At 52.8% G+C, this 17,999-nt stretch overlaps 3 protein-coding genes across 3 annotated transcripts; 2 read left to right on the plus strand and 1 right to left on the minus strand.

The window, feature by feature from the left end:
* Positions 1-168: 168 nt before the first annotated feature.
* On the plus strand, positions 169-9,297 carry EMH_0004620 (DNA polymerase zeta catalytic subunit, putative; the record flags this gene model as incomplete). The annotated part of the gene is made up of 16 exons (XM_013496845.1): positions 169-2,111; positions 2,473-2,907; positions 3,025-3,131; positions 3,429-3,634; positions 3,815-3,926; positions 4,267-4,358; positions 4,601-4,676; positions 4,950-5,034; positions 5,283-5,399; positions 5,956-6,106; positions 6,283-6,387; positions 6,518-6,607; positions 6,724-6,831; positions 7,128-7,206; positions 7,521-8,657; positions 9,164-9,297. The coding sequence occupies 16 exons, from the start codon at positions 169-171 to the stop codon at positions 9,295-9,297; spliced, it is 4,977 nt and encodes a 1,658-aa protein (XP_013352299.1).
* Positions 9,298-10,300: 1,003 nt separating this feature from the next.
* On the plus strand, positions 10,301-14,376 carry EMH_0004630 (uncharacterized protein; the record flags this gene model as incomplete). The annotated part of the gene is made up of 6 exons (XM_013496846.1): positions 10,301-11,015; positions 11,261-11,363; positions 11,569-11,665; positions 11,959-12,132; positions 12,311-12,396; positions 12,741-14,376. 6 exons carry the CDS (start codon positions 10,301-10,303, stop codon positions 14,374-14,376), a joined length of 2,811 nt encoding a protein of 936 aa, XP_013352300.1.
* A 706-nt stretch (positions 14,377-15,082) lies between these two features.
* On the minus strand, positions 15,083-17,652 carry EMH_0004640 (uncharacterized protein; the record flags this gene model as incomplete). The annotated part of the gene is made up of 5 exons (XM_013496847.1): positions 15,083-15,513; positions 15,848-16,091; positions 16,300-16,563; positions 16,767-17,261; positions 17,524-17,652. The coding sequence occupies 5 exons, from the start codon at positions 17,650-17,652 to the stop codon at positions 15,083-15,085; spliced, it is 1,563 nt and encodes a 520-aa protein (XP_013352301.1).
* Positions 17,653-17,999: the final 347 nt, after the last annotated feature.

Genomic DNA, 17,999 nt, shown 5'->3' on the forward strand with positions numbered 1-17,999 from the left:
GCAGAAACAGACACAGGAGCTTCCCCCAAGCCGCTAGCAGCAACAGCGTCACCAGCAGCTGCTCCAGCACCTGATGCATCCGAAGAAGCAAGCAACAGTTCATCATACACCCCGACGGTGAAGCTTGGCCCCCGTTCCTCTTGCGAGGACCTCTCTCCGACTCAACAAATGAGCGGCTCCCAACTGGGGTCCCTGTGGGCGTTGGGGTTCTCTGAAGGGCTCCCGCATGCAGCACCGGTTGCCGCAGCAGCAGCCGCAACAGCATCGCTGCCAGCAGCAGATGTTACCGTGACTGCAAAGCCAGTGGGCAATATACCCAGCAGCAAACACAGCAGGAGACGTAGTAGCAGTAGCAGAGACGAGGCTTCAGGGCGGCTAACACTCGGCAGAGAGAGGAGAGCCTCGGATGCGTCCGAATCCAGTGTATCTGTCATATCTGTTCCCCCTACACCAGCTGCAGGTCATGCAGTTGCACCGGCTGGTGCTGCTGTTGCTGCTCCAGCATCAGATGCAACACAAGTGGAGGAGATCCCTCCGTTTTACAGCAATCCCCGCGATGTCCCTGCTACAGTTAATCCGCTCATGGCGACGCCAGGGGGACGCCTGCACCAGCAGCAGCAGCTAGGGTTGAGACCGCCGCCGTGCGCGTGCGCAAAGGCAAAACCAGCAACAGCAGCAACGGCAGCAACAGCAACGGCATTAGGAGGAGAGCCAGAAATTACAGATCGAGTGGAGCTTCGATCCGATCTGTTGCGATTTCTCCACCAGCAACAGCAGCTTGGGCAGCCGCATCCACGACAGCAACGGCAGCAGCGGCAGGGCCACACGAAGGATGGCAACAGATGTTGTTTTGTTTACTTTCGGCCCCCACCAGACGATGCTCAAGTGTTCGGGAGCTGCCCCCTCAAGGTTAGGCGCTTGTGGCAGAAAAGAGCAGCTCAGCGTCAAGTGCAGCAAAAACAGCACGAGCACCAGAAGCAACTGCATCAGCAGCAGCTCCTGCAGAAGCAGCGCAGATGCGACGTCGAAATGGAGACCTCAGACCGCCTGCAACCCCTCAGCAATGAGGGCAACCATACCAAAAAGCCAGTAGCGAATCAGCGGCAGACAGATCAAGTATCCGAGCTACAGCAGCAAGCACAGCACCGGGGTACGACGAAGCATGGGGAAATGCTGCATCAGGCAGAGACACAATTGAGAGGCCAGCAGCCGAAGAGAACGAAAGCCGTTGAATCAATGACTGGTTGCCCAAGAGAGGCTCCCGACAGCAGTAACCGCAGTAGCAGCAGCCGAAGCAGAAGAAAAGTGCGCATGGCAACCCGACTGGACAACAACGGCAGGATTGTAAGCTACGTGGCTCCTCAGGCACCTCAGCAGCAGCAGAAGGAAGCATTTGGTGCTGCTGATGCATCTCAAAGCAGCAGCAGTAGCGGAAGCAGCCAACGCGAGCACGGTTCTCAAGTAAGCGTCGCTTCAGATGTACTGAAAGCTAAAATGGGCATCTTCGACCAGAGCAAAGAGGGGACGAAGCTCCCCAATAATGCCCCAGGGGCCCCTACGGGGGCCCAGGCTGCAAGCTATGGCGCGCTCCTCGCACTGGAGATCATCACGGAATGTCCAACTGCAACACCAACGGAAGCAGCAGCAGCAGCAGCAATTCCCAACCCCTTCACCTGTGCGGTTTTGGCCATTTGCTTCGTTCTAAGAGATGAAAGGCTGCAACTATGCACGGCGAGATTGCAGCAGCAGGTGAAAGAGGAGCACCAGCAGCAGGAATTGTTGTACTCCGACGTAAGCGGTGTAATTATAAACGATCCCATTGGGCCATCCGGGACATCTTGTTGGCGTCCTCCCTTGGCTCCTGGGGTCCCTCAGAGGTCGTCCAAGAGCATCAGTTCCGGCTGTATTGATAGCTGCGTAGACAGGCAGTGGTGGCGGTGTGTGGTTAGTAGCGAAAAAGAGTTACTGCTGAAGTTTTGCAGCGTGGTCGCAGCTGCTGACCCATCGCTGCTGCTGCAGTGGGAAGAAGGAGGTCGAGGCTTCAACTTTTTAGGCCGGCGTGCGGTTGCCCTGGGCATAGGCCACCTGTTCAAACTGCGATGCAGCCGCAGGTGAGGCAAGAGGTATGGCGTGACAATAATGAGGTATACACGCAGTGAAACGATATACAACTTGAAGTGCTTGCAGGCTGGTAGACGCGCCAACCAGCAGACAAACACTGGCGACAAGCGATAGAAAGCCAAACACATAGACGCACGGGCACCAGGCACGGTGTTAACACCAACCAAGCCGAGCCTGAATTACAGACACAAACAACACAGATAAGAAGAGGTAGCGCCTGTGAGGCTATCGACGTTTTGAGCTGTGAAAGGTGAAACGCGCCACATGACGCAAACAACAACGAGCTCCTTCAACAGGATTGACATTTGTACAGCAGGTAGGAGAGTTACCTCATGTGGCGTTGTTGCGCAGGGCGGATGATATCTCATCTGCCCCCATCTGCTCAGGGGTGCCCAAAACAGATATCACTGGGATTGCAAAGGCTTCAGGGGTTCCAGGAATGGCTGGAACCCCCGCGGCACCTGGTGGGAGGTCCGGGGTGCGGAGGAGGAGACGGTGGGTGCGTGGGAGCTCTGCGGTCTCTGGCCGTCTTGTGCTTGAAGGCTGGCGGCTGTTGCAAAAGGAAGTGAAACTGCAGCACTCCGACCTGAACGGAGTTGCAGCAGATGTCTTGGGAATCATCGCCCCATCGATTCCCCCGGCCATCATTGCAGCCATATGGCAGCAGGCGCAGGAGATGAGAAGAAGAAAGATGATACAGCAACAGAACCAGCAGCAGCCACAGGATGAGGAAGATTTATGGGCACTGCAAACGATAGCTAATCTCTTGTCGCACGTCATGAATAGGTGAGCGGGCCAAATCCCATTTGTCTCCATACGTTGTCTATATGCACTAGCAGAACACGCCAACAGGCATGGTGTTGGGGGACAATATGCTTGCGTCCCTATTTGTATCCTGCTCAGAGTGCGGCTTTGTCTCCGCCTCGTGGACAACAGCGAAGTGCTGCCCCGTACATGCGAACTCGCCAGACTTTACGGCTGCTCGCTGCACTCTGCACTGACACGCGGCAGTCAGTTCAAAGTAGAAAATATACTTCTCAGAGCAACCAAACGGCTTAACTGTGTCCTCGTCTCTCCCTCCAAACAACAGGCACGCCTTACCCGCATCAGGGGCACAGTGAAGCCTACTTCAGTAGCTTGCAGCTTAGTCATCGCGGCTAGGGGAGGGTTTCGGGTTTGAATATGATAGTGCTATATTTCAGGGGACCGTAAGGTGGAGGTTTAGTTGAGGTTTGGCTGAAGGGTTTCCAAATTTGAGCCTGGTTTATGAACAGGGTTTAGACGAGGGTTGACAATTTGGTTCTCAGAAAATGGTCCACAGGGTGCTAACCGTGAGGTGTTGTGTGCGCTGCAGGTCACGGAGCAACCGGCCACTGTAGGGGTGCCTTTGGTTCTTGAGCCCCTTTCAGGGTTTTACTTCTCACCTGTTCTGGTTCTGGACTTTCTGTCCCTTTACCCTTCAATTGTAATTGCCAACAACATTTGTTACTCCACTTGTCTAGGCTCAGTTGAGGTCAGGTTTTCGTCTAACAGAATATTAAAATCTACAGAACTCCGAGATGCCGCACAATTACTTGGAACCAGTCATTCAGGTTCTACGGTGAACGACTTGTAGGACATGCTCGCGCTAGGGCGTACGATTTCTGGGCTTAGGTCTTGGGTTTACGGTTCACAATGTGGGGCTTGTGATCAGGTGGATCCTCTGGAGTCTGAAACGAAGACGCTCGGTGTCTTGACGGTCCATGCGCCTCCCCAAATCTTTGCGCAAGTCATGCAAGCGCATGCAGACGCCACGGCTGCAGGACGTGAGCCCGAAGCACTGGTAGCGGAGCAATCAGGCACCAACCTGAGGACTTCCTCGTTAGTGATGTGCCTGGCGAAAGGACGTTTGGTGCTTCCCGTGCTTTAACACGTCAGGCCTGTGCTCGTGGACTCCACATAGATCGGCATGGCTGTTTGTTGTTTGTTATTTGCTTGCCTATTTGTTGGCTTCTTCTACAAAATACCTATTAGCGCTCTTGTCGCCCTTTATTATTATTTGTGTACGGACACACGCTGTGCATCGAAGAACTCTGTTGCTTTTTCCTGTTTTTCTATGCCGGGTTGTCTAACAAGGCTGCCCAACTTGTCAGGGTGCGTGCGCAGCTTCCTCGTGGCCCAGTCCGGGGGCCTCTGGAGAAGATCCCATGCGGGTACTGCCCGGAGGTAGCGTCTTTGTTTCACGCCGCGTCCGTCAGGTCGGTAATCGTCTCTATATGTGATTTTTGCGGCAACCGGCCATGGATTTAGAATGGAGAATTCAGGACTGAGAGCAATAAACTAAACAAGTGCTTTAGCCACCAACCGATCTGCTGCACGGCAGAGACGATGCCTCAGGGAGGCTTGCAGGGTGCCAAGAGAGAGAGTGCACACTCCCATTGAATGGCTGCTGACAGCCGGCTGCATCGATGTTTGACTTCCCCTTGTGTGTGCGGAACAGGGTATATTGCCGACGCTCTTAAACGACATCCTGCAGACACGTCTCATGGTGAAGCAGGCGGCTGAGCGATACCAAGGTGACGGCCCACCTCGAACCTTGGTGTAGATACACCACCGCCTTGGGTGCCGGAGTGCAGGCGGAACACCTCAGTCCTTTGTGTGTACTTGCTAGTTGGTACTGCAGCTGCTGGCGGTGCATTTACCTATTTGTGAAGATCGGTACACTGTTACCAGGCGCCGGGGCACAGCACCACAAGTCAAGGATTCAGCGGGCAGAGTCACGGACTCTGCGTGCTCAGGCTAGGTTCCCAACTTCAGTTGTGGGCTTGCTCGATGGGATCTCTGTTCAGGTGGAGGGCACGCGGACCAGACGCTCTTGAGGAAACTAGACTATCGCCAGTTTGGTCTAAAAATGATTGCTAACGTCACTTACGGGTACGAGTCCATGCACATATGAGCCTGCAATCGCTTTGACACAGATCCATCGTCACCTTCGCATGTTGTCGAAGTAGAGCTGAAACAAATCATGCCTAGTGGATGCTACGGCGAGTTGTGATTGTGCGTGTCATTGGCCTCGTGGTAAATCTATCCACTTCGTGGCGTAATAGTACTATGGATAGGGCCGACATGTTGAACGCTAACATCTGGCTGCGGTATTGCGCGAAATACGTTGCTCGCTGCAGATACACCAATGCAAACGTGAGTGGGAGGATGCCCTGTGCCGATGTGGCGGATGCGATCGTCGAGACAGCAAGGGCCACTTTGATCCGAGCCATGCAACTCATAGAGCAGACTCCAAAGTAGGTAAAAAGCAATCATACGCATAAGCAAATCCCCCTATATCCATCAATATAGTGTCGTGCAGAAAGATCTACACAGGTCTCAAGCCATGCAGAAGAAAGGTTTGTCTGTAAAACGATTTACTCATGCAAGGGGAGCAGTTCACCTACATGGCCCACATAAAGGGAGGGGCCTTATTCATCTGCAGCTTTGGAATCGTTTAGCATATGTACTAACTTACATGTTCTGGTGCATGAAGTGTTAGGGTGGTCCGTTTCATTTGGCCGTTTCCAGCCAAGGGATGTGTCTGGAGGCAACAGCCTATGTCTGGTTCTTTTTTACGTTCTACTGTATTAATCGGATGCATTTGAAGACACTACGCACAATTTGCCTGCTTCACGCTCACTGCGACGCCAGAGGAATGCTGAGGATTGCAAGGATCGGTGATACAGATTGACTGCGCTTATTGAATGTGCTGGCAGTTGGTACGGGGGATTCTAAGCCCCCTGGGGTCTCTAGAAACTTCAACAGGGGGCGCTGCGTTACATGTTCCCGCCGTCGTGCAACTCCTTGCAGGTGGAGCGCTCGCGTGCTGTACGGGGACACGGACTCAGTGTTTGTGTTATTAAAGGGACGATCACTGGAAGCTGCATTTGCCATTGGGAAGGAGATCGCAGAAGCTGTAACGCTGAGCAATCCGGCCCCCATTACATTGCAGCTTGAGAAGGTAACACCAGCAAAATCACTCTACGGGCTGCAGTAGCTGTTTCCAGCAGCAACAACAGGAGCGCCACCAGCTGCAGTTGGTGCTATTCGAGGTGTACCTGCCCAGTTAGTCGCGCTTTACTATTGCTTGTGATGTGTCGATCCCGCGGCTGGCGTATGCATGACTGCTTGTCTTAGTTCGGAATCAAGCCAGACAAGACGTGCCTGCAGATGTTAGCTGTTAGCTCGCATGAGGAGGCAGCCCGCCGAGGCTACACTTTGTCGCTCTTCAGAGCCTTGCATGTAAATGTGCGGACGGCTGCATAATCTCCTTGTGCGAGTGCGTTGTATACACGCTGCATCTCTGCACGAGAGCAAGGCCCACTGTGTTGAGTACATACCCCTTGAATGTTGGGGTGTACGCGGACCTCAGGTATATCTGCCGTGCTGCCTGATCACAAAAAAGAGATACGTTGGCCACGCGTACTTCTCTCCCTCCGGGCCGCCGACGTTTGATGCAAAAGTACGTTTGCGACTCTCAGAGTATTGTTGGTGTTTAGGGTGTAAGTGAAACGCGTTCTATCCTTGCTGCCGAACTCAGTCCGTCTGTTGTTTCTAGTGTCTCTCCACAAATTACAGGGCATAGAGACCATCCGTAGAGACCAGTGTCCCCTGACATCGGCCCTTTTGGAGAAAAGTTTGCGCGTCTTCTTCCAAACGCGAGACCTTTCCAAGGTCAAGAATCTGGTGCGTCCTGCTGCTGCCACCTCCCCCGATTGTGTGTGTATGAAGTTGAACATGCTGCAACTCAAAAACGGATACCAGTGCGGGAAGTGCGCAATTGTCTACGCTTGCGCGTGTATGTTCTTTATCGAATGGAAGTATTTTCGCAGGCAGAATGGCGCAACACGTCCCTGATAATGCATCTGAGCAAGCGCTCGATTGCTTGTGTGCTGCTGCATCTACGTTTACTTGCTATTACAGTTGCTGCAATTCGCCCAAAAACTCAGCAAACGCATTTCCGGCATGATGTGTTTTTTCAGCTGTACAGACAGTGGAGCAAGATGTTACGAGGCCAAATACCCATCCGACATTACATTTTTCATAGAAGGGCGAAACTTGGTAAGGTAGAGACCTCATGCATTCCAATCTGCGCATGCCAGTGCATGCAAATATGCTACTGCATTAGGAAGGATGTTATGTATGCGCACCGTTCGTATCTCAGCTTTGGATACCTGCAGTATCGGCTAGCTCATTTCAGCAAATGCCTCAGCTCCTCGGCAGAGATCACGGACAGACAGGCACAAAAGCCCAGATGAACACATTGGCTGCATATTTGAATATGCACGCTTGTAAACGCTTCGTCTCCTAAGCAGTTTCTCAAGAGTGTGGTTTGGGTCCTAAGACTGGCACTTGCGCCTTGGAACGTCTCTCAGGCACATACCGTGCGGAGACGGGGGAGGCACCTGCGGGAACCCTTCCCCCCCAAGCAAAAGTGTTGTATGAGCGGCTGCATCACCAAGGACAGGGAGGAGGAGCAGCCTTAGGGGCTGAATGTTACGGCGTGCGCGTACCCTTCGTGTTTTCTCAAGTGGCGGGAGACACGGACGTTCCCCTAGGTTCAGCAGGTGCTGGGCTCAAGGGGGGCACCACGAGGCTCATCGACTGCGCCACATCCCCAGACAATGTCTGGGGTGGTCGGCGTGATTCCGCAGAGATGCAGGCACTGTTGGAGGGACGGGTGCATGCCTACATACAGCCCTTTGCTCTCCTGCAGCAGCCAGAAGACGACTTGCTCCAGCAAGAGCAGCAGCAACAGCAGCATGAGCATCCAGTCGCGCAGCTTCACTACCGCTACTATATTACCAAACAAATCATCCCTGCTATTGACAGACTCTTCTCCCTGTTGCCCCCCCCAGGATCTGCAGATCTGCTGCAGTGGTTCAGGGACATGCCCAAGCCTGCACAGCCACTGGCGGCCGCGGTAGCATGCCGCTCACGTCAGACACCTCAGCACCAGCAGCAACAGCTGCTGAGACAACAGCAGCAGTCTTTACTGCAGCAACTCGGAATAAAGTCTCTGACGGCGAGCGGCACAGCCAGGGAACGGCTTGTGCTGCAGCGCTTTTTTGCAAGTGCGTCATGCCTGTTCTGCGGCATAAGGTGCAGAGAGTTGGGTCATTTTCCTTTGTACTCCTCCTCGAAGAAAGTTATTAGACTCGCACAAACAAGTAAACGAAAGAAAGCAATGCGCGCCAACCCGGAGGAGGCGGAGGAGGCAGCTGTTCGTAGAAACCTGGTGCAGCAGCTGCTGCAGACCGACTTCAGCAACCCCAGCAGCAGCAACAGCAGTGGAGATGAGGAGCGGCATCCTCTGCAAGGGCTTATGCATCGGGGGAAGCAGAAAGGAAAGACTACTGATCTGACGAAGAGAGAAGTTATTTTAGTGCCTCCCCCCGTCTGCAAGGAATGCAGCAGCAATCCTGCGCTCGTTTGCCTCCACCTCTACCAGCGACTGAACAAAGTCGAGCGCAGACTGGCAGCAGCAGCAGACATGTGCAGACACTGCGCAGGTGAGCATCGCAACACCCGATATGACAAGACCGCCCGTCAGTATTTTATCTTTTGTAATATACATCACACATACGATTATGTACATCTCGTATATACGCATATGTGCATCCAAAGTGCATCCATATGTATTTATGTACGGATATCTGTGCGTTTTCTCGCATAAATTACACAGACATACAGTGTTAAGGCGGGACGTAGCAAAGGCTGAAGGCGGCTTTGTTGTTAGCTTTGTGTACGCATTTCCACATGGGTTATAGTCATCGAGCGATACATTGTGAGGACACAGATGAATATCGTTGTGCCACAGTTTCACGGTTTGTACCTCTGTGTGCCTAACACGGGTGGCATGAAGCCTGTGTGTAACAATACGCCGTTCTGAAATGTGTGCATGAGCTACTGTAGATAGGGAAGCGCATGCTACTACGGGTTTGAAAGAGAAGGCATATTATTTTTGTAAAAGGTAGCATTTCGCCACGAAAATGCGTTGTTGGGATGCTGCCCGCAGGCTCTCGCGTATGCGCAGAAAGCTGCCTTCAGGCCTGGCACTGTGATGTGTACTACCGAAGGAACTCGGAAGCCGAGAAGCTCAAAGTTGTCCGTCGCCAAATGCAAAACTTAGGAATATTTATAGACAGTTGAGGGTGCAGACGCCCTAGTTAGTTGTATAGAGACTTTCAGGAGCAAATCACTTCCTCCGCTGAGTTTCTATACATGCAGTTTGGCTAAGTGCCTCAGAAGCTGCTACAGGAACTGCTGTTGCGGTGTCACCAGCAGGGGTCACTCTGGTGATAGTTGTGGGGCGTAGTGGGTAAAGAAAATGCAGTGGGGTTGGCGGTGGCCGAGTATCTTTTTTAGGCGAGATACGGTTGGTCATTTAGGGTAAATTACCGCTTCAATTTGTTTTTTAAATGAATTGTGACGAGAGTCGTGGCCCGTCCAAATTGTTGGCTGCTCGGGACACCGGCCACGGGTGTAGCGGGGCCGGTCTTCGACGAGCTGTCCCATGAAATGGAGTCCAGTTTAAATAATTTAGCCATATTTTTTCATGCTCAAAACTAATAGTTAACGTACATAACATGACAATACGTAAGTTTCACAGCCTACAAGTAATTGCAGTGAGCATCGCTGGGGCCGGCGTTCAGCGGAGGGGGTGCAGCCGACCGATGGGGCCTTTAATCCTCCTTCGGCGCTGGTTCCCTTTTTTCTGTTGAAATCCAGTATCTTTGATTTGGAGCAAAGGCAAAAACTGTGGAAAACTGACTGAAAGACTCATTTCGCCGAGCTTCCGCGTAGCCAGAAGCAGCCCGCGAACGCCAGCAAGCGATCGCGCGGCGTTAGGCACATCCGCCTCACCTTCCTTTGCAACATTAGTACAGTGAAATCCGCGTTCACGTTTATGTTGAGAGGGCTTCTCTGCATATATCACGAGTGAATTAGCGCCATTCACGAATCTTTGTTAGGCAGTTCCTCGGGCATTCACACACGGCAGTCATACGCTCTGGGTTCTTCGAACTCTAGTTAGCAGTTGGCAACTGGCATTATTAGGGTGCGACTCCAGGCGAAGCCTACGGTGCATATGAGCCTATGGTTGCAGACTTAAAGACGCACAGCCCCTCCGCTGCTGCGTGTCGGAAGGTCCGTAATGCTTAATTCTCTTCGGGGGCCCTCCAGGGCCCCTTCCCTGGACTATCTGGAGTTCGAGTCCCCAAACGCCCAGCTGCCTGCACAGGAAGCGGGCCGCAGAGCAACTCACAGGACACCCAAAAGTGGACAGGCTCCAGTTGGCCGCGAAACACCGGCATCAAGAGGCCACGGAGCGCCTTCCCAGCCTGATACCAACCATACGGTGCATAATCTCCTCGAAGATCTGTTAGTTCGCGGCCTTTCGGTAACAGTGGGTCTGCAACCAGGGTCTCCTGCAGGTCCTGCGCTCGGCCTCAAGCCTGAGGGCGTCGTGCTGTATTTGCCCTTGGTGAGAGAGTGCCAGGGGCCCCCGAAGCTGCACGTGCGCGTAAACCGGGGCGAGGCCCCTGGAACCAAGCCACTTCAAGTCTGTCTCTCGAACTCCACAGTCTCATTTTGTACAGAATGGGGCGCGTCGAGCTGCATAGCAGCCTCCGAGCAGGGCGTACGACACCGCAAGTTTGTCGAGACGCTTCCTGCAGGGTATTCCTCGTCGGCAGTGGCGAGCACTGCAAGTCAGATAACAGAGCCCGCAGTTGCAGGCTCCTGCATTGTTCAGCTCATCTCTTCTTGCGGGTCGCTCCTTTGCTTTAAGGCTGACTCGACAGCCCCACTGGAAAATCAGCTCGCACATGACGTCCTCTGCATCTTCAGGGCCTTCGACTTCGATACAAGTCAGTCGCAAACCATGGCTTTGCTAATACTTCTTGCTGACAGTTTCTTTACGTTTTGAAGGAGGGAAAGAAATATAAAGCACCTTAGGGACTACGTAGACTCAGACATAAGTAGAGGCTCAGTAAAGTCGCTGGAGGCGATGTGAGGCTCCGCACGAAATCGAAGACACGCTCAGAGCCCACAAACTCAGTCTTCTGAAGGTGGAGCTTGCAGGTTAAGATAGCTGTGCTTTTCCTGTATTCAGCTAGGCTCTATGGGTGTCTCTGTGCTGCTGTAAAGGAGGCACCAGCCCACAGCCAGTTTGAGGACGTCCTCAACTCCTTGCCACTCTTTGCCCTGAAAACGGGGTGGGTCATCTCAGTCGTAGCTACGCAGCACAAGGAAGGCCCCTAAACCACAATCCGTACAGGTGTTGAGAGCCGGATGGCTTATGCAGGGTCCTGAGTCAGATCCTGAGCATTTCAGATCCCACAACAGCAAGGTACATGCCGGGAGGTTCCTAGTTTTCCCCTTAGCTAAAATATCAATTACTACTGCAATTGCATTGCACAGCTGCCCTTCTGCTGGAGAGAATGGGGTCTTCAAAGAGGCAACCGCGGCGCCAGGCACAACGGCAAAGATACGAGCAGGAACGCTTGCAAGAACTGCAGTAGGGGGCTCTGCCACTGCGGAAAGGACTCGTGAAGACCCATGCTGGCAGTTACCTTCCTGGGGATCCCTTCATACAGCTCTCCCTTGGGCTACGGCACTAGCCTGCAACTGGATTGTGCATATAGCCAACCACGTAAACGCAACTTCAACTACAATAGCTATAAATGCATTTAGTTCACCAGTACTAAAGCTACTGTGTAAAGTTGTGACGCGCTTGAGAGTCTTCGACGTTCCTCGTCGTGTTCTTTACGGAAACCCTTAACTGTAGGAGTTGTGTTCTAAACATTCCAGGAGGATGGCGTCAAGGAGCGGCACGCGCTTATCTGCGCCTTTCGTCGGTTTGTATTTTCCGCAAAAGAGAAAGGACCTGTGATCGCCTCTGGAATCGCCTCTGGAGTAGAATGTCCCAGCGAGGGCTCTTCTCTGGGCCTTGACACCACTGTACCCTCCGAAGCCACAGCTGCCGTAAACATTCAAAAGCCCTCATAAGCCTTAAGCCATAGCAAGCTAAAGCATACACCTCCCTGTAGCTTCCAAAGGAACAACCAACGTTCTGTCTATCTCCGGATATTGTTAAGGGCCCATAACGCACCCCTAGCTACATCCAACCACCCTAATTTTCGACATGTTGTTTCAATGGCAGGTTGCGTCCGTTTGTGGGGAGGCCTCAGAGCGCTGCGTGAAGCCGAGGCAAGACAACCTCAACATTCGTTTAGACGCTAATGTGCTGTTACTCTGTTGATCTTAAACGGGCAGACCCTAAGCGCGAAATCCAGACTAAGAAAAACTCAGTCACTCTTAAAGAGGGCCTCTGAGTGCATTCAGGGACAACTTCCTTCAGTTATTATTTCATGCAGTGTTTGATGCAACTTGTGCTTGTCTGCAGCGAAGAGGATAAGGCCTTACACGGAGATCCAACAAACACCTGCGCCGCGCGAACCCCTCTTAAGTAAATCGTTCCTTAGCCTGACAGGATAAGCTTGGTAATGCAATGCAGTGTAATGCAGCGCTCCTCTATTATGTTTCACCTTGCATCCCTTGCTGTTTCATCTTGTCTCCTTTTGTCCCTGCAGAACGAAAGCGCTGAACCCCTATGCGGCCCCCTTTGTTCCAAGAACCCCGTTCTCAACATCGGGGACGTTCTGTGGATATACACTTCTCAAGTCGAGTCACAGTGCAGAGGGTCACTGTGAGGGCACCACCGCAGCAGCAACCGCACAAGCAGACGTGACACGAGCGCCGGCAGTACCAAGCAAAGCAGCGGAAGGAAATACAACAAATGCCTCCCCTATTCCTATGCAGCATCTAGATTCGTTTAAAGGGTCTCGAGGTGACAGCCAAGGAAGCCCCAAACAACTACTAATAGGCCCCCAATATGCTGGAAAGTTTCAGCGATGCAAAAAGTCGTCTTCCGCTACTACCCAGAGGGTCCCCAAGCTAGAGGTCCCAGGATCTTTGCGGGATACAATTCCCGCTATGCAAGAACAGGAAAGCAGGCAACAGCAACAATATCATCAGACAAGCAAGCAGCGCCATCTGCAGCAACTGGGACTACAGAGCATATCATGGAGGCGTCGGTCGCATTCTGCACCCTCAGGGAGCCCAGGATCAGCGGCAGGAAAGGCAAAGGCCCCGTCAAAGGAGCGTCAATACACCCCATCTGTTATGCTGGGTCTGAGGAAACATTCTCTGCGGTTGCAGCAGCCTTGCAAGGCCTTTCACTTCGTGCTGCAGCAGCAACAGCTACAACGCGGTCCAGATGAGCCCCCCGTGACGTCCTTCTCGCCTAATGCTGTACCTGCTACGGCTGGAGCAGCGGCCCCTCATGCGTGTTCTTCCCCAGCCTTGGGGGGTGCAGTTACCCCATGCCTTTCGAGGCCACAAAACCACGAGATGTTCTGTGCGCCTCCCCCGCCACCTCTTCCTCGTCGACAAGAGGGTCAACTACAGCACCGACGAGGCCACCAACAGCAGCTAAAGAAGGGACAGCCGTCTGGCTGCTTGGGAGGATCCTGGGATGGTTTTGCCAATGCGGGACCCCTCCTGCCTCTTCCGAAGGTTGCGCCTTCGGGTCCCCCTCTCCTACCCACCCCGAGGGGCCCCCCGATTGCAGCTGTCCCCTTCCATCAGCTTGAGCAGGGAGGATTGATGACGAGCTATTGGGGCTCTGCTGGCCCAGGGCCTACAGGAGCAGCAACCCATGGTGGAGTTACTTGGATCCCAGGGTCTACCGGGGCTGTTGGTGGACCGCCAGTGAGGCCGTTACTGTGCTCCCCTATGCACTACGATGGAATCAGAGCTCCCCTGCAAACAGTGCTGTTGCAACAGCGTGATCTATTGCAACAGCAGCTGCAGACCCAACTGCAACAAAGGCTACTGTTGCAAGGGGTCCCATCTGCTGTCTTTCCAGAGAAACCCGGTCCACCCAACCCCGAACATCTTCGCAGGGCTACACGAGCATCAAAATCTCCCCGAAAGGGCATAGGTTGCCCTCAACAGCGAAGACAGAAACAAGTTCAGCAGCAGCAGCACCAGCCACTACATAGCCAGGATGCAAGCAACAAGATGACCGCGGGCGAACGAAATGACCCCTTGCCTAGGGCTTTCCCTTTGTCTAACGAAGCAGCACTTCAGAAGCTGCTAGGGATGGTCACCTCACTGTTGATGTCTCGTTCAGGATGTAAGGAACTACCGCCGCAGCAGCAGTAGTAGTAGACCTCATGTTAATATGTTTCCCATTGCAACACGAGGAGGCCTCAGCGGCATTGGCAGCAAGCAATTCACTCTGCCAGATTCAGCTTGCTGCTATATTCATGTAGCGGACTAGCTGCCCACAAGTATCGGATCTGTAGCGGACTGCGAAGTGTCCTGGTGGTCCCCAAAAGAACAAATTAACAAGGGATGCCATTCGTTTTATCTCTAGCTGTTTTCTGACAGGTGGCTAACTTACGGCTCACTGCGCTCGTGGCATGCTTTTGCCGTGCTAGCTACCGAAGCTGGAACTTTGAATTTGAATCAGTTTGATTGCTCTCGGGTATACTGTAGCTCGCTGTCTTCATGCGGTTTTCTGTTTTCTGCCTGTGACAACGAAGCGCGCATGCTGAGACTGCTGCGCCTCTATCATATTGTTTCATTTAAAACTTAAATTAGTAGCAGTCCCATTCGAATGAGTTCTAAATCACGAAGACACCCAAACCCTAGCAAAACACATTTATATCCCAGGGTGTGGGGGCCTGAATACAGCATTCTCCACTTTGAAGGGCTGTAGATGAAAGAGAGCAGCGCCGAATACAGTATAAAGCTACTGGCAAGGTTAGCTCAGATCTCCACTGAGCTAGCTACGGGCTCGGTGCTATTCCTCATCGTCAACCGGTTTCCCTAGAGAGCTCACCCTCTAAATGAGCTAGTTACGATCTCAGTGCTCATCCTCGTCGTGAACTGGCTTCCTTAGAGGGTGCGGGACGGGGTCATGGGTGTAGCCGTCAAGCCTTTCGGGTCCCACTAAGTCTGGATGGGCGTTGGCTTCAACGAAAGTAACGGGGTCCTTGAGTATTTCTTTGTGGTCATACCGGGGGTGTAAAGAATCAAATGTGTGGTAGACATTTGTCTTCAAATGCGTGATGAACTGCTGGAAGCTGCGAGCCCCCAGGGGAAGGGCAATGGGCTCGCCATTTTCATCCAGAGGCAGCTCTTCTTCTTCGTCGTCTTCTTCCTCGTGCTCCTCTTCAAAAAGCTCGAAGTCGTCGGCTTCCCCCTCGCCATCAAGAGACCCCTCTTCAGGGGCATGATACACCTTCTGCAGCAATAGCGGTTGCAGGTATTCGTCTCCACTGCGGCGTGGGTCGGCTGAGGGAAGACAGACAAAAGCGCATGAATATTGTCCACTTCCATTGTAGCGAAACGGCATCACTGAGGTAACAAACCATTCTAAGAATGTATTAGAACTTAAACCAACACAGGGGCGTGGAACGAAAGAATGACCGGGGGGGGTTGTTCACGGTCCCTGGTTGGCAGCTGCCGGTTGCTCGCACAGCATTATTTTTCCGTCTGCATCTCCCCTGCTCGTTTTGTCACTAGCTGGCGCATTTTCAGATGCCTCTAGATAACGCCAAGTGCATGGCGCTTGCTCATATCAGCTTAACAAGTGTGCGTGAGTCTATCCGCAGTTGAGCCCTCTTACCTTCAACTTTGACGGTGCCGTCTGGCCGAGAGCTTCCACTGCGTGTGTCTCTGACTATCCAGTGTACGCTTTTGGGGGCCCCGTATTTTCTGAAGGTCCGGTCGCTTTTTTTGCTGATGGGCAAAATTGCGCCGTGTGCGAGAAAGGCCAAAGGCTGCGGGCGGCCCAGCTCCAACTCGCTGTTGAACACCCACGTATGGTGCATGTGATCGTAGTATAAAAACATAGACGAGTCCTGTCCTTCCTAAACGCAAGCAAGCAGCGCGAAAACAAAACTCTTTACCCTTAAGTGGACTCAGTGTGGGATAAAACAACGAGCTGGAAAACAAGGAGAGGAAGTGGGAATATCTCTAAAAACGCTGCCCGCCTCCACCTGCGCTGTGGGGTTACTTCCCTGGTCCCCGAGTGTACTCAGCAGCGTTTAAGCTTCCTTATCAAGAATATGCACCTACCTTCTGCCAAATGAGTCTGCCGTGGTTGAGGTGTGGCTTGGGCCTCCCGTCTTTGATCATGTACATCTTGTATGTGCCGGAGATCGCTGGGAGACGCTTGCCGCCGCTAACACTTAGAAAGCGGGGTAGAAAAACCTGTTTTGTATGTACACCGATGATATGAGTGTCGTTGTGCTGCCCATCAACAAAGGGGAGGCGGTAGAGAGGCGTCTTCAACCCAGGCACACCATCCGACAGGTGCAGGTCTTCGTGAGACACTCCATCCTATGTGGGTGCAGCACAAGACAAACCGTGACACCGGTGACCTACACGCGGACCCTTGCACTTTATTGGGCGTTTGAATCTGTTGAATAGCAGATTAAACGTGGGTCTAACCGTATTTAACTAGTTACATGAATGCGCTTCCGGTACTTCTGATACTGTAGGTGGCGGGATCCAAGTGGGCATGGCTTGCATTGGAGACCTACCCATATGTCGATGTACTCGGGTTCGTCTGGATGTTGCTTGCCTTCATCGAGATATTCACTGTGAAGGTATTCGGAATGAGCTGTTGCCAGATATTCACTGTCTACGTGCGACTCTTCTTCTTCCTCTTCTGGCAAGTCGTGGTCACCCTCCTCTGTCTCCTCCCCACTCCAGTGCTCTTCTTCCCCATTCTCCTCTCCTTCGGTCACATTGCCGCTGTCCTGGGGTGGTGGTGCTGCATGTGCTGCGTGGTGATGAGGGAGGTGTCGGGTGTTGTTGGGGTGCTGAAGGGCTGCTGGTGGTGGCGAGTGCACACGCCCCAGATAAGCCGTCCGCTGGCCCACCAGCGCTGGATCAGCTCCAGAAATATCAAAGGAAGCCGTTTGGTCAAGGTTGTACTGCTGGGCGCTGCTAGGCGATCGGCTGAAGATGGAAGAAGAGAAGCAAAAGAACACGAGAAGCACCACCGCTGCGAGAGCAAGCCAGAGGCGGCTAGCCTGAGACACAAAGGAGGGAAAATGTGAGCTAACCCATTCTGGAGGTGTGGAAATGAGACCAGGATTCGCTACAAGTTACGTGTCATGCCTTGTACNGAGCTAACCCATTCTGGAGGTGTGGAAATGAGACCAGGATTCGCTACAAGTTACGTGTCATGCCTTGTACTGCTTATCCTCTGTCCACCTCATCGGTGCCTCCGGTGTTATGCAGTGACATGCAGGGCAAAGCATAAACACGTAGCTGAAAAAGTCCTCAGCTTACCTTTTTAAGATAATCAAACGGTGTCCTGTCTTTGGGTTCTTCATGGGAGTACGACTTCCCAGCTGCAGTTTCGAGGTCGAAGTCTGCCGAGGCCGAAGACAGGCGGGTCCTCATTACGGGCGCATCCATGGCAGCTACAAGGAAGGAAGGCGAAGAGAAAAATACAATAATAGAGAAGTCTAAAGTTCAAGCTCGATGATGCGCTTGCAGATCAAGCGAAAGAAGGCGACAGAAGACGACGCTCTGAAGCTTGGCTCGGCCAGTGCAAGTGGTTCAGGTTCAGTGAGCGGAAGGTACCAGGGCCACGCGCAGACGGAAGCCTCAATTACTAGAAGCAAAAACAAACATAAAACAATCGGACTTAGTATTTGTGAGTACAGACGAAAGAAACAGACGTAAGGTGCCAGCTAGACGGTTGCGGCAACTTGCCGCAACAGCAAGGGCGGTGAGGTCTTGAACCGGAGGCGGGCGGGCGG

The sequence above is a fragment of the Eimeria mitis genome, genomic scaffold (assembly GCF_000499745.2).
Source record: "Eimeria mitis Houghton genomic scaffold, Emh_scaff233, whole genome shotgun sequence".
Classification (NCBI taxonomy): domain Eukaryota; phylum Apicomplexa; class Conoidasida; order Eucoccidiorida; family Eimeriidae; genus Eimeria; species Eimeria mitis.